The 21,530-nt window shown below is 35.8% G+C and overlaps 3 protein-coding genes across 4 annotated transcripts; 1 reads left to right on the top strand and 2 right to left on the bottom strand.

Moving 5' to 3' along the window:
* Positions 1-1,252: 1,252 nt before the first annotated feature.
* Positions 1,253-4,883, bottom strand: MIK (pfkB-like carbohydrate kinase family protein). The gene is made up of 2 exons (XM_059574124.2): positions 3,762-4,883; positions 1,253-1,699 (listed from the first exon to the last, which is right to left on the bottom strand). The coding sequence occupies exons 1-2, from the start codon at positions 4,632-4,634 to the stop codon at positions 1,448-1,450; spliced, it is 1,125 nt and encodes a 374-aa protein (XP_059430107.2). The 5' UTR covers positions 4,635-4,883; the 3' UTR covers positions 1,253-1,447.
* Positions 1,611-9,311, bottom strand: LOC132163753 (HSP20-like chaperones superfamily protein). Of its 2 annotated transcripts, XM_088518848.1 has the most exons (6): positions 9,119-9,311; positions 8,885-9,033; positions 8,738-8,786; positions 8,243-8,385; positions 7,046-7,153; positions 1,611-1,699 (listed from the first exon to the last, which is right to left on the bottom strand). In XM_088518848.1, the coding sequence occupies exons 1-5, from the start codon at positions 9,165-9,167 to the stop codon at positions 7,067-7,069; spliced, it is 477 nt and encodes a 158-aa protein (XP_088374974.1). In that variant the 5' UTR covers positions 9,168-9,311; the 3' UTR covers positions 1,611-1,699; positions 7,046-7,066. The 2 variants fall into 2 exon arrangements, with proteins under 2 accessions (XP_088374974.1, XP_059430108.2); XM_059574125.2 differs by lacking the exon at positions 1,611-1,699 and having other exon boundaries at positions 6,908-7,153.
* Positions 9,312-16,081: 6,770 nt separating this feature from the next.
* On the top strand, positions 16,082-20,718 carry LOC132164237 (vacuolar cation/proton exchanger 3). Its single transcript, XM_059574703.2, has 11 exons — positions 16,082-16,467; positions 16,955-17,022; positions 17,147-17,175; positions 17,290-17,486; positions 17,608-17,823; positions 18,505-18,618; positions 18,880-18,996; positions 19,072-19,125; positions 19,420-19,536; positions 19,656-19,752; positions 20,145-20,718. The coding sequence occupies exons 1-11, from the start codon at positions 16,207-16,209 to the stop codon at positions 20,201-20,203; spliced, it is 1,329 nt and encodes a 442-aa protein (XP_059430686.2). The 5' UTR covers positions 16,082-16,206; the 3' UTR covers positions 20,204-20,718.
* The last annotated feature ends 812 nt before the right edge of the window (positions 20,719-21,530 follow it).

Genomic DNA, 21,530 nt, shown 5'->3' with positions numbered 1-21,530 from the left:
GACCCAACTGGGACCTACCCGGTACTTGACTGGGATTCCGCCGGGACTTGACCAGGATCCGCTCGGGACCTGACCGGGACTTGCCCGAGATACGCCTAGGACCCGTCCGGGACTTGCTCGGGACTCGCCCAGGACTTGCCCGAGACCTGCCCGGGACATGCTTGAGACTTGATCGGAACACCGCCGGGACCTGCCCAGGACTTGACAGGGACCTCGCTGGGACTTAACTGGGACCTGCCCGGGACTTGACTGAGACTTGCCTGGTACCCGCCTAGGACTTGACCAAACCTGCCTTGGACTTGATCGGGACTTGCCCGGGACCCCGTCGGGACTTGACCGAGTTTTGATCGAACCTGCCCGGGACTTGCCTGGTCAGGTCCTAGGCGGGTCCCGGTCAAGTCCCAGCGGGGTCTCGGGCGGGTCCTGGTTAGGTCCCGATCAAGTCTCGGTCAAATCCTGGGCTGGTCCCGGCGGGGTCCCGAGTGGGTCCTCGTCAAGTTCTGGGCAGGTCCAAGCAAGGTCCCAAACAAGTCTTGGTCAAGTCCTGGTGGGATCCTGGGCATGTCCCTGCAGGGTCCCAAACAAGTCCCGTGCAAGTCTTTGCGGGGACCTTATTGGAAAAAATATTTTAAAAAAAATTATTTTCCGTGTGCGTGGTAAACGTCGTAAAATGTTTTCGACAGAAACTATTTTCAGAGAAAATGGCTTCCCTAAAAATATTTTCCGATGAAAACCATTTTACATCTAAGTAAACGGAGCCTTACAAGAAAATATAAGCAATGACAAAATATTTATTTTATGAAAAATTATAGTTTACCCCCCCAAAGTTGACAGCGTTTTTCAATTCGAACATCAAAGTTTCAATTTTTACAATCCACCCCCACAAAGTTCCAATTTTTTTCAATTCGACCAATATCATCCCAAAATTCCCATATTGCCCATGATTTATTTTTTTATTTTATTATTTTTTATGAAAACGAAAACAAATTTGGGGGTGCAAAAATGACCAGATGACCAAAGAGCCACCCCGAATTTTTTTAAAATTTTTTTTATAAAAAAATAAAAATAAATAAAAATTAGGGGCAATATGGGAAGTTTTGGATAAAATTGGTCAAATTGCAAAAATTTGGAACTTTGGGGGAGTAGATTGCAAAAAATTGAAACTTTGGTGTTCGAATTGAAAAACGCCGTCATTCCCTTATTTTATATAAGAAATAATAAATTAATTAAACAATTTGTGAACAAACTTGAATTATTCAAAACAAAATTAAACCAACGAAATTCAAAACATTGAATACACGGCTAGATTAGAGCCCTACACAAGACTAACAAGCTTTCTTGCTACAAGGCATTTACTGCTTTAACTTGTCATATTGAGTGATTTGTGAATTTCTAAGCGAAGAACTAACAAACAAAAACCTCCATGGAAAGAGATCTCTATGCTAGCTCAATCATCTAATACAGAAAAAGGAGATGTACTGGGGCGTTTACCCTCAACTGTTTGAATTTGTCTGGGAGGAGAGCTTGGAAGATCCCATGGACATTCAGGAACCACACAGGCGGGTGTCAGTTTGGCTGCATCAAGGGATGCATGGAACTGTGCATGCCCTGCTGGCTTCGTGAACCTCAGCTCATCATCCTGTCTTTCATTGCAGCTGATGCACTGCATCTTCCTCCTCTGCACCTCATCCTTAACTCTCTGGAAAGGAAAAAAGGAAAGCCATGTTTGTGTTATACTCTCCATAAACATGCTCATTTTTCGCCTAGAAGAAAAAAATCATACTCATTTCTCAAGCCAACGTGACAAATTTAAACTACTCCTGGTATCACAACTGTACAAGAACCTATAAAAGAACAAATACTACCATATGATCAATTTCTTCTCCATGGAGACGTCCGTCATCTTTGGAAATTTTACTTTTAATGATGCAACAAATGATATTCAGTATATAAGATTACCCGGAACACCCGGGGGGGGGGGGGGGGGGGGGATTCAACTGAAACCAAATTAATTTTTTATTTCTATGAGCTCAAAAAATATCCCCAAAACCTTCCCTTTCCCAAAGTTATAAGAGCATTTTCCAGCAGCAATTTCCTAAAACAGCAGATACTACTCTGTGGTTAAGGAAGTTCGTCATAAAAAAAATTTTATGATTGGGAACCCTAGGTAAGGCCATGTCGTATACCCACTTCTGTCAGGCAAAACCCCCGGATCCATACAAACCGCCCCTTCACACGAATCGAAGCTGGCGTGGCTCCAAGGAATTGTTTGCATTTAAGGGGATTTGAACTTAAGACCTAATGTAGATACTACCAAGACCCTTACCACTTGAGCCAATCCTTAGCAATATTTAATTTGGCAATAGCTCAAATGCAAAACCTGAGAATTTTCAGGTAAGCTTAACACCAGAAATTTCTCTAACAGTTCATCTATATCAGGAATTCATTAATGGATATAAAACTTGATTATCATTAGTTGTGTACAAAAAGCAAATTTAGAATGCTACTAACACACAATAGTAAAAAGCATAAATGGTAAGAAAGTGACGCTTTTATCTCCTGGTCAGGAATGATAGTTAACTCGAGTTATAAACCTAACATATTTGCCAGTTTCTTATTGAAGTGTTCCCCTAATAAAAGGACCACTGTTTGACTCATCTGCTGAAATTATTCAATTGTTTTAATAGATAAAACAAAGTTCACATGCAATTTCAATTTTATAAATGTAGTTTCTATACCCTTATATTGACAGGTTAAATTATCATCTCATATATCTAGCATAAATTAATAGCATCTAGTTCTTGATCATTATCTGCCTGCTTTTCTAATCAACCATCCAAGCGCATAATCTAATGGCTTTTATCTTAATACCCTTGCTACTGGATCAATGCGGCTAAATATTTCAAAGCATACTGGATGGCACTAACAAATCTACGAATAACATTGCACAACTCTAACACAATGATTACTTGCAAAATCACACTCTGAATTCATCAACAATACAACCTCTGAATCTCCTTCCATCTTTAACACTCGGTATGTAAACATTTTATGCCCCAATCAAGCAGAAGTAGATAAATTGATCAAACCAATCAACAAGCAACTATTCTTTCTCAATCGTACCAAAGCACCCCATGAACCAGTCTTATCAATATTAAATTCAAGTGATTTGTTGTTCCAACAGTGTTATCTACATTAAGAAGCAACTATTGTTAATTCCATACCAAAGCACCAATCTCAATTATTCCAATCATCCAAAACAAAAAGAAACAAAGAAAAGCTCATTTATTCTATCATTAGCTACCCCATCATATTTATCTGAAACCAAATTCCAATCTATAAACGTCTGAGATGGTATTCGCTAGAAGTCCTATTCAAATCTTTAAAACGTTTTTGCCAAGGGATGACTTCTCAATAAATTGGCAGCTTTAATTAAAGGTCCTCAGCAGAAGCTAAACGACCAAAACTTTAGTCAGTTGATGCTGGTGGTGGCAGGACTCTATTGCATTCCTAAGTTTCATGTATCTCCAATGCCTAATATGCCTAACAACAACTATGCCGCTCAACAAGCATGTTCTCAAAATCTGAAACTTTCTTCGTGTACATATATATTTTCCATTCTTTCTTTATCAAAACCTCAATGTCACCCTATTTTGAAAGTTAGGTCCCAAAACATAAAACATATATTAGATAGTAAATACATGCGGCATGCCCCAGCAACAAAAAACATTGAAACCAAAAAGGATTTCTCAGAAACAAACCTGCAACAGCCTGGAATCGAACTTGGGCAGCCCAATTTGCCCAACAGTGAGCGATCCAAACAAGTTCCCAACCAATGCAGCATCAGGCACAGCCAACCCATGAACCAGACCCGCCACAAACCCACCTAAAAAACTATCCCCAGCTCCCGTCGGGTCAACCTGGTTCGTCACAAACGGCGCTATTTCCAATTCCCCATCCTTCCAATACACCGTGCACCCGTCCTTCCCATGCGTCACCACCACACAGCACCACTTCCTCACCTCCTCCACATCCATAAACAAAGCCTCCTCCGCCGAAGCCTTCAGAAACCCAATACGCGGTAAAAGCCGAAAGAACCGAGTCTCGTTCAACCCCACAAGCCTCACGGTCCCGTCTACGCCGTCGAATTCTCGGATCAGAGCTTGGATATCCACGAACACGACATTGCAAATGTCGAGCATTCGCTCGAGCGTCTCGGGCGATATCTCGCCGCCAACACCGACCGCCATCCCGAAATCGAACCTCGTCTCGGGGAGATCCGACGGACAAATCGGGTCGCAGGCGGCGCCCCGTTTCAGGATCCTGTCCTGGTGCCCGTCCCCTTCGACCTCCGAGTCGAAATGCGCGTGGAAGAGAGTGGTTCTCGAAGTGGGTATCACAATCGGGCTACAACTAGTTGTATAGGCAAAGTCCGGGCCAACCTTGGAGACCAGATTGTACGAGACGGATACCCCGTCGAGTACCGCGGAGATGAAGGAGACGGCCCCACCGAGAGTCTCACCCATAACGACGCCGTCTCGGCTCAGCACATCGTGGCAGTAGTTCCCCACAATTAGGCCACGGTGAGAGAGATTTGCTTCTATGGTTTGTGGGTCATTTCGGTCTCTCCCCATGACTGTTTGGGCGGTTCAGGATCGTAATTTGATCGTGTAAATTGTGGGTTAGCTCAGGGTTCATGGGTGTTTAAGCTTGTACTGTGGGAGACCATGAAAAGCCAGAGGGAAATACAAATCTATAGCAGAGATATTTCGGCAATGGAAGACAGACAAAAATGGCGTTGTTCGTGTTCGTTGGAGGAGTGAAATATGTGTCGCGCCAAAGAGAGGGATTTTGTTTATAAAGTGATGATCTTATTCCTTTGGTTTTGAGAAACCTTCGAAAGTGATTGATGAGATTTTTAGTTTGTTTTTATTATTATTATTATTATTTATTTTTCTCCCCAGGCAGCCAACTTTCAAACCCGTCAATCGAACCCGATTTTGACAAAACGGAGTTTGAGATTTGGCTTGACACGTCACTTTTTTTCCTTTTCAGCCGCCAACCTCTCCACCGTATTCAATAGTCTCACTACCACCCTCGCCGCTCCACCACCACTGCTAGTTTTCTTCTGTTATCATTATCGCAACTACTACCAATTTTCTCGTTCATGCAAAACTCTTCATGTATTTTTAAACCGTTTTAAGTTTATAATGATATATTGAAATTTGGATTAATGAATTATTTTAAATGAATAATCTGAATTAAAAGTATTGTTCAAGGTACGATACCTAGCACCCGATCTCAATCTTTAAAAATGCACAAGTGGATGTGATATTCCCGTATTCTGTGCGGCCAAAAATATAGACAATTAGACCAAAAAAATATGAATGATGGGCTTTACAAAATATTAGTGGACGGGTCAGTGAAAAAACAAAATGTGATAATTGATTCATAATACATAAACTGAGTTAGAAGAATGGGAGAAAAACTTTACCCAAAGTCCACTATAACGTCAACCGTCCGATTGGTCTAACAAGCTTTAGCAATCTACAATATCTACGGCACCACGGTACATGGGAATGTGATTCTACTTCATTTACAACCGTTTTAAGTGTGTACCCTTCCATTGTCTCAGCCAGTGATTTAGAATGTGATTCTGCTTGATGAGCAAAACGTGTGCCGTCCATGATTTGCATTTTGTTCAAAGTGCAGTGAGTTTTCTATTAGCAAAGAAAGAACAAAATCCAGTTGTAAAGATTTATCAACTTTATTAGGGGTTTATTTTATATCGTTGGATCTTACAAGTGCTACGATGGCTATCTTCCAATCAAATCCGTCATATTTCAACCTCATCTCACTCCTTTGTCGACATATTCAAGCAATAAGCATGATTTGGGAGAGTTGGTGGATGAGAAAAGATGGCATATTTCTTTTGCCATTTGCGAAAAGCTTTACTCATAATGAAAATAGCGACTTATCATTCATATAATTAACATTTTGGTGGGTCAAGCAGTAGCTATTGCCATCAGCGGTCTTATCATTCATATAATTAACATTTTGGTGGGTCAAGCAGCAGCTATTGCCTTCAGCAGTGGCACCCGTGGCAGAGGAGAGGGAGTTTTCGGCAACGGGAAATGAGGATGGAGGAGAAGTGATGGTGGACTTGGTGGAGGGAGGTGTAGATTTGGAGGAGGTGGGTTGGGTTAGTGGTGGCGTTGAGCTATTTTCCTTGCTCTTTCTTTCTCTGATTAGGTCTTTTGTTTTTTGTTATCCTCGTTTTCGTATATCATGACCAACCAATCTATTATGTGGAGATATCCAGTTATTTTATTAAATAGATGAAAAAAAGAAAAAAAAAGGAATGGAATGAAACTTCAACCAAGATTTTTTTTCCTATTCTCTTCAACCATGATGTTAATTCAACCAAATGCAGCCACTCTAATATCCAGCACCATAAAAGTTAAGGTTCTTGTTAGTTCCAGGTCATTATCTTTCTTTGTTCACTAATTTACACTCACCCTGCCATTTTTTTAAGAGTAATGTTACTTTTCACACCCATTTATCACACATGTTTTACACTGGCTGACTTTGTGTGTTTTAAATGGCTTTCCTTTTATTTTTTTTAAAAAAGGAGACATAGGAAGTCACTTAAAACACACTACGCAACCAACCTGGGTGAAATGAGTGTGATAAATAGGTGTAAAATATAACATTACTCTTTTCTTAATCTGTCTAGCTTCAACTCCGATCCACCTGACCAAATAGATGAATTCTAACAGACAGGGTCGTAAGTCGTATTGTCAGGAACGCAAGGGTACAAACACTAGATGGTGAACCATATAATGGGATCCTCTATGATACATTTATAATGAGAAACAGAAAATTGGAATAAACAAGCAGCCACAAATGCTATGCGATGTTCTTGCAGATATTTGCATTAAGACTGGTGGATAAACTATCACATTATCTCATGCCCACGATTAAGTGGGGAACAAGCACATAAAACCATTTAATTTACTAGATCTCAAACATTAATATAAGTTACCAATTCACCATGCCAAGATTGTCAACCAGTGCGAATCCCACCCATAAAGGTCCTTGGATCAGGACAGTCTCCAGTAAATTGAGCTTGTGAGAAGTCGAAACCTGGGTTCTGCAGAAAGAAACAATCGTTACCAGAACAAGGGCAAAAGAGTATTCATGATACCAAGCATGTCAAGACACGAGAACACGTCTCATACAATTAGACAAAGAAATATCGCCAGTTCCATTCCTGTTTGGTTTATGAAATCCCAGTATTGAATGTGAGAAAGTCATTGACACAGGGTATGACTCATAATATAGATGAAGTATATTCATTCTTCACTATCATACAAAGTACACGACTTGAGAATATCACTGTTTGCTAAGAGGCTCCAGGTTGAGGTATGTACACTGCAAGATGAAATAACTCAGAGGCATATCCTTTGTATGAAAAAAAGAAAATTAATACTTCGGAGAATAGATGCTGGAGTTTTAGTTGGCTTAAAATACTTTTCAAACATCTTATTCTTGGGCTGCTATAACTGCCAAAACAATTGCTTGAAATAATCTCACAACAACACTGAGCTGACAGAAGCCACAGAAAAGCAATCCACCCAAAAACATCATATATAATGAGCTCAAACAGAAGAGTGTGTGATAAGCACCCTCATCTCCTAGACCTGATACATAACAAAGTATCTGCCATCTCAAATAAAGAAAACCTTAACCTTAATTGTTTCTTAATTAGTTGAATGAAACAAAATTACAACCAACAATATAAGGTGGCAAATTCAAGAACTTGTACTAGATCCTCTGAAATTCCACTCCTTATTTGAAATGGATCTCCTGGATATGAAATGAAAAAATGTCTAATTGGACAGCTAAGATCACACTGAAATCTCAAAAACTGATGCAAATTTAATTCATGAGCTACAGGTTCAACTAAAAATGTACCGACTCACGTTGATAACAAAAGGGAGGCTATGAAGTAACAATGGGAACAACTAACAACAAAAATCTGTCAGAACCAAATAGCTGGACCTTACCCATGAACAAGGGCCATTAAGTTTCAAGGTTCGAGACAAAATTCATACTCAGATACAAACGAACTGGTGGACCCCAAAAATATATTCATCAAGCATAATAGAGTGAACTTAACAAGCATTATGAATCCAGACTGCGATATCTATTACAAGAGTATGAAGAATAAGCAATTCACCTCTTCTTGAAATCTCTGAAGCATGAGACGCTTCTGCTCAAGATCAGAGGAGTAAGGATCCAGCTGGCCCTCACCCAATATGGGTGAAGACCAGGTCTGACCTTTGTCCCTCTTCTGCAGGGTTATGTGCATTATATCATCCTCTGCCAAACAAAACCCCCATTTAGCGCACAATATGTGAAGAAACTATATATATACACTATTTCCAATCAATTACTGAAATATTAAAGGGCAACAAAAGCGAACACAGGTTGTTTATCATTTTAGACCTCAAAAACAACAAAACCCTCCAACCCACTTGAGCTAAACAGTTTCTCTAGAAACAATGTTCTCTGAATCTGTTCCTAGTTTTCATTTCAAAAACAACAAAGCAAACCCATACAAATAAATAGAATTCTCATTTTCTCATACTTTCTCCTACATTTTCGTCGGGAAACAAGCGGGTCCCTTGCATGCTATCACAAAAACAGTAATCTGAGGCAGACAAGATATTACCTAGAGTCCAGAAAGAAGAGTCCGTCTTCACAGGACATGCGAGATCGTGCTGCGAAACCAAAACCCAACAATTAAATACATCAGAGAACCCACACGAACCCATTTAATAAAACACGAATCAAAAGCAAAAGGAAATGAGAAACAGACATTGAGGTACGGAGGGTTGCCCTTGATGCCGACCTCAACGTGCTTCGACTGAACCTTGCAATAGAATTGCTTCGCATGAACGTTTGGCGGAAGGTCTATGTACATGTTCACCTCGTCCAAAGTCTGGTCCCACTCGAACACCTTCTGACCTGAAACAAATCAAACGGAAATTGAGAAAACCCCAAACACAGTTTTCAATCGCCGAAACCCCAAAATCAAACAAAAGCAACAGACCGTTGTGGATGAAGCTGTGGCGCGTCTCTGGTGCCAATTTCTCCGCCATTTTTTCTAGGGTTTGCTAATTTGCTTCGTTTTTCGCGCGGTTTTCGCTGATTGATCCCTATACACTCTAATTGATTTCCCTGTTGCTCTGTTCGCACTAAGCCCTGCTTTTCGGTTTGTCTTGAAGCTTCTAATACGAAAGTTTGGATATTTGTTCGTGGAGAGCTGCTACTATACGGAGGTTACCACTCAACAGCTGACACATCAGCAATTTAAGAAAATTGCAACAAATCAAAATGAGAACAAAACACCATATTATTTCTCCCAAATTTGATCGGCCTTTGCCACATGCCGTCACGGGAACCACAGCCAGCCTCCATTTCTCTCTCATTCGGCCACGTGGGGTGGCGTGCGGCCACCCCAGCCACCCATGGGGTGGTCAGCAAGCCACCCCAAAATTGCTGGGGTGGCTCGTGGCCACCCTAGATGTGGCCGGCAAGTCACATCTGGGATGACTCATATACAAACTGACTTTTTGAGCCGTTTAAAAGTACTTAAAGTTTAAATTTATAATAATAAAAAATTTAATTTAATTTAAGAGCTCGGTTCGACTTATTTTGAGCTCGAGCTCGGGCTCGATTTTTTGGCTCGTCCTTAAATTGAAGCTCGAGTAAAATTTAAACGAGCTAAACCTAAACAATGAAAGCTTGCTCAGGCTCGGATCATTTACACCCCTAATTTTGGTGTTCATAAATTTATTTGTTTAATGTGTAGCTAACGTAAACATATTAAGTGGCAAATATTAGAGATTAATAGGTGAATTTGTAAGAAATTTATGGTAAAAAATGTAACAATCTTTTCTTTCGCAATTATTAGGTAATTTAGGTTGTAGACGCAGTCAAAGAGGTTAAGGAAATAGTCGCGCCCTTTTCTTAGTTAGTAATATATATTGAAACAAATAATTGGTTTGTTAGCTAGGTACTCAAATTGAACTACTTATCTGTCTTTTTAGTAGAGAGATTAACTTTTAAAAAGCTGTTCAAAATTTGTCGAAATTTCCTATTGGTTGAGTATGAATTTGGGCAATCTACGACTTTACGTGTAAACATAAACCATGTTAATGGAGTTTAATTATAAGGCAAAGATATTGAAGCGGGCAAGCAAACTATGGAATCCCCGGAAGATACTAATTAATTACACGGAGATGTTGCTAATTAGCCTATAATATAACGATGGAGACTAATACAAAACTTATGTGACAAGGTAATGTTACTCTTCACAGTCATTTTATATTAATTGACGTTACATATTTGAAGTGACTTTTCAAGTCGGCTACTAAAAAATGAGAAAACAAAAAGTTACTTAAAATATGTCATACCAGCCAATATGAAATGTGTACGATAAATAGATGTAAAGAGTAGCGTTATTCTATGTGATAACGCCAAATTTGAGATTGTACATACAATCCACTTCTGATCCTCTAATATTGTTAGGGCAATGAAATGAGAAAAATTCTTATACATTTATAATAACATGCATGGTTGGCCCTAGTACAAACCAAATGACAAACTAATCCAAGTTGATATATAGTTGTTAACTCATGATATTGACTCCCTTTCTTTTCATAACTCACCTTTTAAATGAAAACCTAATGTGTTTGATGCTTGGATTGGGATACACTGCAATTTTTAGGTTCTTAATGGATGGTTGAGAACGAGCCATACATAAAAGAAGTGCTGCCTCTCAATCTTAATTTTTTTGGGATGGTCAGACCGCCTCAAAAGCAATTTTAAGATAATTCAATGTGGCACTACAAATCAGTCATTAGATCAAATAAGATAAAAGTGTTGTGTTTATCATTTCATTATCTTTTATTTGTGTCATATATGAAACATATTGAGGTAAAACACAAGTATGGTAGAGAGTAAAAGCCCTAGTACTAAGTACGTTTCCCAGCACAAATGCACAATGTTGCCTTCTTCCTACCTTCGTAGCAAGTGTTGTAATATGGCAGTATATATATATATATATCAAATATGTATAAAATCCGGCCCATTCGGGTCACACGGCCGGGTCACCCATCGATCTTGGACGGAAAGAATGAGAAGAGTTTGAGGAAGCTTCGTCCAGCCTCCTTTTCAAACCCAAATCAAGTAAATGGCTATTCATGCTTTTGTCCATGCTTTGCTGATTAATCTCACAAAAATATGACGACCGTTTGATTCTCTTCTAGTATATATGCCTTGAAAATTCCACGAAATTTCTAACCATGGGGTACGGTTTAAGGTACTAATATTAATGCTGCTTCCTAAAGGATCCCCAATTGCACTGTTTTTTTTTTTTTTAATGAAAAAATATTATTGACATTACATTAAAGATTAGGCTTTCATCCCGTTCTCATGTTATTGAATAGAGTAATGTTATTTAGTAAATTATTATATAATTGTTATACAATTAAGATAACATAGCAGTAAAAATCAGTATTTAAATAAGGAATGACTTTGTAAAATAGAAAAATTAAGGGTTAATTTTTACATCCCGTTATTTTTATGTTATTGAATAGAGTATTTATTAGGCTACTATATTACTGCCATATAATTGAGATGATATGAGAGTAAAAATTAACCTTTTGATCAACAAAAGCTTGTAAAAAAAGAAAAAATTATTATTACGTCATTTCAATTATATGACAGTCGTATATCAATCTATTAAATATTATTTCTCTATTGGATGTCACCGTTCAAGACATCTTCAAACATTAAATGAATTTATGCTAGTAGAATATATAGTTGGTTTTAACCTTAACTCCATATTCATTAATCGAGTAATGCTAAAAATTACTTTTTTATCATACAAATTATCCCTCAATGATGGTAATCTCAACCAACCCTTTGATCAATCATAGTTAAAAAGAAAAATTAAAGAGTTAATTGAAACGACACATTAACATTGTAACATAATTGTGAGATAAAAAAAAATGGTACATATCATATAATTACTATATTCAATAACAAAATATATCTTATTATTGAAGAGTAATGCTAGCTAGTAACCACATTTTTATTCCACAATGTTGATGTAGCAATCTCGATTAGAACCAAAATCAATCATTGTCAAAAATTACATTTTTATCTCACAACTATTTCACAATGCTAATGTGACAATCTTAATTAACTATTAATTTTTTTTAGTAAAAACTTTTGTAACATTACTCTATTGACCAATAAGATGCAGATACAAGCCAAATTAACTCTATATTTAATAACGTTTTTTTTAAGCTAAGTTTTGAACAGAAGAATGAACGACCCATCGCTTTAATTACCTTACTAGTTTTACCCATTAAAAATAAAAAAATAAAAAAATTACCTTAATATGTAGTGACAAGCGGCACAAGCCAATGTTTGGAGGGTAGTAGGCTGCCGTTGATAATACTCCAGTCCTTTGATCCACGTACGTAACACCGACCACAATTGGCATCCCATGCACAACGTACGTGCAGCTTCCCATGAGCCACGTTTTTATACGTGCCGTCAACTTTTATCTGCAGGGGCAAACAAATTCTTGGTGGTTAATGGGAAAAACGACAACTCTAATCAATGGAACAAGATCCTTCCCTTTTTACAGAGGGACTATTTATGATTAATATTTTATTTTATTATATTTAATAATGTACATTAAAGTATGTAGTAAATAAATTGTTACGTTATTTAAATAAAATTTAAATGGAATAGAATATAAAGAGAACTAGAGTTTTCATATAGTCATCTCAGGTGTGACGTGGCTTTTAAAATTACCATTGTATTTGAGATAATCATTATATCATTAGAGTTCTCATATAGCTAAATCACATTTGGGATGACTCTAAAAGAATTTCTGTCCTCCTTATATTACTACTCCATTTAAATGACTTAATTTTATAGACATGATTAGATGCAATAAAATAAACTATTAATTATAAAATTAATCATCTCTATTTAAAGTGAGATAGAGAGGATTATTGTCCCTAATCAGTGGTGCTATCACCACTCACCAAGCTACCATGGAATCAAGATCCTCTTTGTGACTTATTTTCAAGCGAAATGGAAATGATTTATTTTGTAATTAAGATTCAATCATGTTGCATGAAATGATGTACATGGTGCCACATTATTTAAAAAATTTAAATAATATCACAACATATCACATGGTAGCATATATACTATTAAATTTTTGAAATGATTGGTTTTCTTCATTTAATCGAGGTTAGTAGTTTAGAAGCCTCATGTTATCTTTATGGATCGTGATCGAGTGTAATTAATTACCGATAGGCAATGTGAGAGGGCACCTGCTCGAGCACATGCCTACTTTGGCTGCGCCTATTGCAGGCATGCAATACAGACAATTAATTACACCTAATCCAAATCCCGGTTTTTATAGGATTTTATGATTAGCATATCCTTGATAGTTGGGGTAGATGTTCTTTTAACTATTATTAGGCTACTAATATGGATTCAACCTTGTAACTCTTAGAGCTTGTTACCTTGAGATATCAGAAGTGATAATGCTAACATGAGTAACAATAAATCCTGTTGGCAGAACAATCTTGAGTGGAAGAAGAATGTTATGGGTCGTTTCTTCTCCTACCTCTATAGGGTGTTTGAGAAATAGAGCTTTTAAGTCAAAAATCGTTTTTTGGCAAAAACTTAAAAATTAAGTTTTTGCCAATAGTACGTTTTGGCAATTTTAGAGTAAAAAAGTCAAAGAAGTACTTTGAAATTTTTTACCAAACATGTTAGCTTTTAGTTTGACACATTTTTTTAAGTATTAAAAGTACTTTTTACCCTTTATAACGCAATTTCAAACAAACTCTTAAACTTCTCTTACCTTTTTGGCTCATAACCTTTTTTCTTTTTTCTTTTTTAAATGTCACCACTCAATGTACGCGTCAAGCATGGAAAGTTCACTCTCTCACGTACAGAATGTTCATCCATTTCATGATTTCAAGAAAGAAAACATTTTTTAGTAAATTGTAAAGCTTCAGTACTCCATTTCCGGAAGATGAATGGTACTTCATAAATCGTGAGTAAATTATAAAAATACACTCATAGTTTTATATTATTTTTTTATTATTATATAAGATTGTATTTTATAACTGATTTAAAAAAAAAACTCTAAATTGACCACTCACTTTAGAATGACATTGCAAATGTGGTTAGTGTTTTTCCTTTGATCATTACATGATATTAGAGAAACATAATACTGTCATGCGGTGCTAGAGCACTATATCACATAGCCCTAACAAAGATGTTAGAAATTTTGAGGAGTAGGAAAATGTAAGACTCCAGAGAATAACTCAGGACATAGAGTGAGTAAATTATAAATTAAGGCACTCATGTGTTCTAATATTTAAGGTCTTTTTAATTTTATTTTTTAAATTTGGCCCCTAAATAAAAATTTCAATGTAGTCCACCCTTAAAGTTCAATTTCTAGATCGGTCCCTGCATATGGACATTTTTTTTTACAGAATTTTCTAATTATCTGTGACATAGAATACTGTCATGTAATTAGTAGCATGCTACATATATGTGTACTAAACAGTCATCATTGTCATTTTTGGACGTTGAATAATATTGCATTAGTGGCTTTTACGCTGCAAAGGCAATTAGCATCCATGATATATACTTGTATGGACATGACATGTTAACAGGAACATCATGAAGTGTAAGAATTATATTTAATTTAGGATTAAGAATATCATTTTTCTTTTTTGTCTTTTTGGATATTGATTAACCCTTAATTAAGCAAACATTATTCTGTGTACATGGTAGATCCCACCACTGGAACCCATCATGGGACCCACCCTTATGCGAAGGGAGAAATGTTATACATCTTTTCACTTGCACACTTTTAAGTGAACGCACTGTATGTTCTTTGATGTGACACTAAAAATTATTATTTAATCAAAATTCAATAGTAATCCATCCAAAATGTAATAGTAAGTTTTAATGCAACGTTAAAGAGTATGTATTTACGAGTATATATGTATAGCATTTCTCGAGTGTTGGGAGTCATTGCATTTATTTGCACCCAATAATTTCTCCTAATTATCAACAATAATTTGTCTTGGAGATCATGCGAAAATGATAACAATACCATTTTTTTTTTTTTTTTGAAAGTAACAATATCATCCTTTTAATTACCCATTAACTCAAAGGAAAGTAGTATTTGGTGACAATAAAAAGAATATGTCAATCAAATCCTGTTCATCAAGGTGAAAGTTAAGTGACACATTGTTCGAAAATTAATTAAATATTAAATTCACATTTCATATTATGCTAATGTGGCATAATCTAGTGGTCATTGGATTTCTCTTTTTTTTTTTTTTTTTCTTTTTTTTTTTAATGGCTGATTTAATTACACCTTGTCACGTCAGCATAATGAGACAAAAGTGAAATAATGTGCGGTGGCCCCTCCAACTAAAAAATTTATTTTTATGCATCAAATGTTATGGAGGACCACGCCACATTAGCTTTTTGAGAATAAAAGGATGGAGTATAAAATTATACTCTAAAGGTGTTTTCTCGTATACAGACCATGACAGTCTTGGATATCAATTACGTAAATACATATCTTTTTTGATAATACTAAAAATTACATTTTTATCTCAACATTATCCCAATCTCATGACATGGCAGTGGCACTCAACCTTTGAAACTCATTCAATGCGATTGACCGAACGAGTCAGGAGATAATAAGTAAAACTGATGTCCTTTTTATCGGTTTGTACTTGTCTATCGTATCTGTGCATGTGCTTTTCTAACGTATAATAACCGCTATATCTGTTTGCCAACTTTGGACGAGGAATCGAGTAGCAACACATATGGGTACGTGGAGGCTCATGCAAGATGGAAACAAGAGGGGGGAAAATTCCCGGAAGCTACATTCACGTTAAATGCAACAGTGCCTCGAGTGTTTCAATCTACAAGAAGCTTGTCCTATATATAACATCCTGAATAATACCACAAAGAGAGAGAAGAGTACTTCCAGGGGACTCTCCCACTCATTTTTACACAAAATTATCACAACTGGCCGGGGCTGCTTCTTGTTTAATTGTGTACAATATGGATATGGAGAACGGAGACTCTAAGGGCTTGATAGTGGAGAAGGAGCACCACCACAACGGGCGGACGATGCCACAAAACGTGTCGTCGACATCGATTTTGCGCAAGAAGTCGGATCCCATGCTTGTATCAAATATTAGGTTCAAAATGCTTAGACAATTCTTGGCTAATCTCCAGGAGGTGATCCTCGGCACCAAGCTCGCCGTTCTCTTCCCCGCTGTTCCCTTGGCAATCGTTGCTGACATGTATAACTTTGGAAGAGTAAGTGCATGCCATTCTAGGAAAACAGGTGGATATATACATCAAGATCGAGAGTAATGTTTTTTTTCACACCGACAGAAATAACGTGTTTTAAGTGATTTTTTATATTAGCCGCTTAAAAAAAATTCATTTATAGTACTCCACAAAGATGACTACTTTTATGAAACTTTCTCTTTCTGTATATTAATTACCACCCAAAATATTCTTGATGGGGCAAAACTATTAAAAAAAAAAAAAAAAATTAGAGAGTTGAAGCCCCAAATCACTAACTTGAGTCCACCCTTAAGTTCATATATAATTAAAAAATTTAACTTAATTATCAATTTAATTAGCTTGGTTGACTTGCATGTGATCAACCATGTACTCTTAATTTTTTTTACCAATTATAAATAATTTCCACATTAATTATATTATCCCAAGCATTTTCCCAATTTTTTTTTTTTGTGCTTGATGTTGTTGATGGATATTCTTTTTCTGACGCATATAGCCTTGGATTTTTGCTTTGAGCTTACTTGGACTCGCGCCGCTTGCTGAACGTGTCAGCTTCCTCACCGAGTACGTTAATTATGAATTTAATCTATATATTAGCCACATTTAAAATAAGTATATATATATATATATATATATATATGTCAAAATTTTCTAATATATATATTTTTTATTTCCTAACAAAACTCAGGCAAATTGCATACTACACTGGTGCAACAGGTATATTTTTGAATCCCATTAATTCCTACATCTATCTAGTTCTTGTTTGATTTATGCATGTTCATCAAAGGATATATATTTAATTAGAATATTGATTATATATTGGATTTGCAGTTGGAGGGCTCCTGAATGCGACATGTGGCAATGCAACAGAGCTAATAATTGCATTATTTGCTCTTCGCCAAAACAAAATACATGTTGTGAAGTATTCCCTTCTGGGTTCCATCCTTTCAAACCTTCTTCTTGTTCTTGGCTCCTCTCTCCTCTGTGGAGGCTTGGCCAACCTTCGAAAGGAACAACGATACGACAGAGTAAGATATTAATTAATCCCGGCCCTTTTTTTTATTCTAAAAATTTAAGCTGATAAAAAAAAGTTTAAACTTAAGACGGTGATTTTAATATCATGTTAAATTATTATTTTTGGGTTAACAGAAACAGGCCGATGTGAACTCGCTCCTTCTGCTGCTTGGATTGCTATGCCACCTGCTGCCATTGATGTTCAGATATGCCACAGCTGGGTTAGAGAATTCCACGGCTCTCTGTACCCTTCAGTTGTCAAGAGCAAGCAGCATTGTCATGCTTGTAGCATACGTTGCATACATCTTCTTCCAATTAAAAACCCACCGGCAATTGTTTGATGCACAAGAGGTGATTAATTAATTCTGTGTTCTAAGTTTAAGGCCAAAACAAGTTTATCCCACCTGCGATTGTAATCATAGCATGTGAGAATTACGTGTTTTAAGAACAGATGTCACGTTCTTTACTAATCCTATTAAAAAGATATATGAGAATTACGTACATATATACTCAAAAGATTTAAGCAAACTTTCTCTAAAAGAAAAAAGATTACTTATTTTTCCACCCCATAAATATTAATCAATTTCCCATATTACCCTTGTGAGAAATTTCTAATATATTCAGGAGGTTGTTCACTAATATTCTACTATTTTTTTCCACTTATATTCTACTACTAAACGACAGGAGAACAATATTGACAAAATTACATGGCTTAATTTTGACGTCTGGAAATGGTAGGTATAGCTTTTTGGACTACTTTTTATCTATTCAAACGAGTCGGAGTGAAATCTAAGGAATCAATATATCATTAATTTCTATTATTTCAATCAAATTAATATTAATTCTCATTAAATTTTATTTTTCACATTTCTTTGGGTTCTGTAAGAATTTGTCGATATTATAGATTAAAGATTCTTATTCATTAAATGATTTAGAATTTAAGGTTTAAAGAATTATATTATTAATTACAGGCTCTTATTACTGATTAAATAATTTTTTTTTTAATTTTTAATTTTTATATGCGATGACTAGGAGGAGGAGGAAGAAGAAAAGGCAGTGCTAGGATTTTGGAGTGCTTTTACTTGGTTGGTTGGCATGACAATTATCATATCTCTTCTATCCGAGTATGTTGTTGGAACAATCGAGGTGTGTAAACCTTTTAATCGTAAAATTTGGTTCTAATTCTCAGCAATTTATTGTTTGGATTGTTAGTAATTTAGACAGTAACCTGTTTGAATGAGAGTGTAAACTGTCTAAGACTTACTTGAGCAGGTGAACTTTTGTTCAAATTGCTAACAATCCGAGCATCAAATTATTGGGGACATGATCTATTTGTAAAACCTTACATTCAATGGCATAGTGCATGCTTTAATTTTAATTAATAATATATCTTAATTTGTCAATCAGGCTGCATCAGATTCTTGGGGAATTTCTGTTAGCTTCATCAGCATTATCTTGCTACCAATCGTTGGAAATGCAGCAGAACATGCTGGATCAATCATATTTGCATTCAAGAACAAATTGGTACGACGTATGATTTAGCTTTGTTTATTTACACCTTAAACGCAATTAACTGATAAAATTCTGGGTGTCATGCAGGATATATCCCTGGGTGTGGCTCTTGGGTCTGCAAGTCAAATTTCCATGTTTGTGGTAAGATTAACGAATTAACCCAAAAGCACTAAAAATGCGTTTGGTTCTGCGATTTTATAGGCCAAACGAATATTAATTATTAAACAAAATTACATAAAGTATTCCATTTAGAAGTGTATGACACAGAAAGTGTTCCATTATAATTTTAAAATTTTAAACCGTGCGTTTTGAAATCGCTAAATTAAACGGACACTGAACTACACCCAAAAAAAGAAAAAAAGAGAGAAAAAAAAAAAATCCTTAATTTACCAAATTGATTACACAGAAAGAAATCTCATTATCTATCAAATTCAGGTTCCTTTGAGCGTAATTGTTGCTTGGATAATGGGTATCGAAATGGATCTTGATTTCAGTCTCCTGGAAACTGGTTCTCTTGCTTTCTCCATAATTGTCACAGCCTTCGCTTTACAGGTTCTTAATTTATAAATTAACTTCCATCGATGTATTTATTATGTTAATTAATTAAATATTGTTAGTCAGTTTTTAGCGATTAATTAACAATAACACATATCTTTCTCTCAATTCTTCAGGATGGAACTTCACATTACATGAAAGGGGTCGTTCTTTTCCTATGCTACATTGTCATTAGTGCTTGCTTTTTTGTTCATAAAATCCCACCGCCAACTAGTAAGTTCCTAGCCAAAACCCAAAATGCATGCAATTTCTCACCTTGCAATTTCAACAATTTATTGTTTAGATTACTTACAATTGGAACGGTATATAAATGTGAGCAAGCTTTTATGGAGCCCATCTGCCCAAACAGGTCTCAGGCAACTCGCCTATTTGTTAGAGTAAATGGGTTTCATCAATCTGGATAGTAAAATTATTGGGGATCTCTCTATCAGTAGAGAAAATTTCTCAAACTCAATCTATTAAATACACATTTATCCTTAGAGTATATGATTCTCATATGCATTTTTAAAGACAGATGTCAATTTAACAATTTCGATTAAAGAAATTTCTTCAAACTGAGTGTATTATTATTATTTCTCCATTAACGTCTGCAATTTTCATGACAGATCAAACAACCGTCAACATAGGAGTTGGACTGTCCTCTGGATCAGGCTTAACCGCTTGATCAGCTGGTTAAGTGGTTTGGGATTTACATCCCAAGCTAGCCATAGGATATTGGTGAAGCAGTGGAAAACTTTGATTAATTAATTCCCAATTTCAATTATAGAGAGTTGTGGGCCAACTGAGAGAGAGAAAAATCAAAGCTATGGAGGGGGGGCTTCTTAAACTTGGACAAGAATGGAAGTTCCTGTTGAAGATGTTTGTTTGTATATAGAGAGTTGTAGCTATCTCTATGTGTCTCTCTGCAGACTGCAATAAGGTTTTGTTTCAAAAAAAATTAGGACATAAGTGGTGGCATATGGCAAAGTGCTTTTGTTTTTGTTTTTGGTTTTTTTTTCAGCTTCTTTTTCATGACCCAAGTTGCATGTTTTAGTTTTTTAAGCTGATCATGATCATATGCTGCTGAAGCAAAGGAAATTGCATTACATCTATCGATCTTTTGATGTACAATAAGAAAATTTGGCCGAGTGTCAGATTCCAATTTTTATATTTAAATAAAATTTCTGGAGTGTTATAAAAGCTTTTGTCTTGTTTTCTTTTCTCTATTTACTTGTCACTCTTGTGGACAACTGTAACTTTGGTCAACCATGCAAAGGTAGATAATATGGGAAAGTGAAAGAGGAAATGCCGGAATTTTATGAGTAATTAAGGTTAGAAATTATATTTTTATTGTATTATATTGTCATATCTTACTAATATATTAGTGTCAGACAGCTTTTAATAAGGGTTGATTTAAAAGTGCCTTTTTAACCTTTGACACACGTCAATATTGACACGTCAAAAAAGGTTTCTGACGTGTCAGTATGCTTGACACGGCAGAAACTTTTGGTCAAGAAAAAAATGTTTTTTAGTAGTGAGGTTGACTAATAGTGCCATTTTTTTTTTGACATGTTCACACAAGAGAAGGGGAAATTGACACTGTCATGTTAAGATATGATACTTGTAATATAAAAATGTGATTTTTAACATTTTTTATTTTATTTTTTAATAATAATTGTGTGACTTATGTCTCTTTCATAAAATGAATTTGTAGGTCTATAAACTTTTTTTTTTTCTCTCTCTCATCGTTTAAAAATTAATCTTTGGATTTTGATCTGTTTAAAAATTGCTATTTAGTATATAGTTATACGACTGCTATATATACACATAGTGACAAAAATCAACTCTTAATTTTTTTTTTCTTCTTTTTTACAAGTGCTGATTTAATAATCGATTTTTATCCAATAACTAATTTTTACTGTCACATCATTAAATTATATATGGTAATTGTACCATATCATCAAGTTATATAGTAGTTATATAACAGTCTACCAAATAGGATATTAGCACAA

This window comes from Corylus avellana, chromosome 8 (assembly GCF_965113065.1).
Source record: "Corylus avellana chromosome 8, dhCorAvel1.hap1.2, whole genome shotgun sequence".
Classification (NCBI taxonomy): domain Eukaryota; kingdom Viridiplantae; phylum Streptophyta; class Magnoliopsida; order Fagales; family Betulaceae; genus Corylus; species Corylus avellana.
This window is presented reverse-complemented; position numbering and strand designations above follow the sequence as displayed.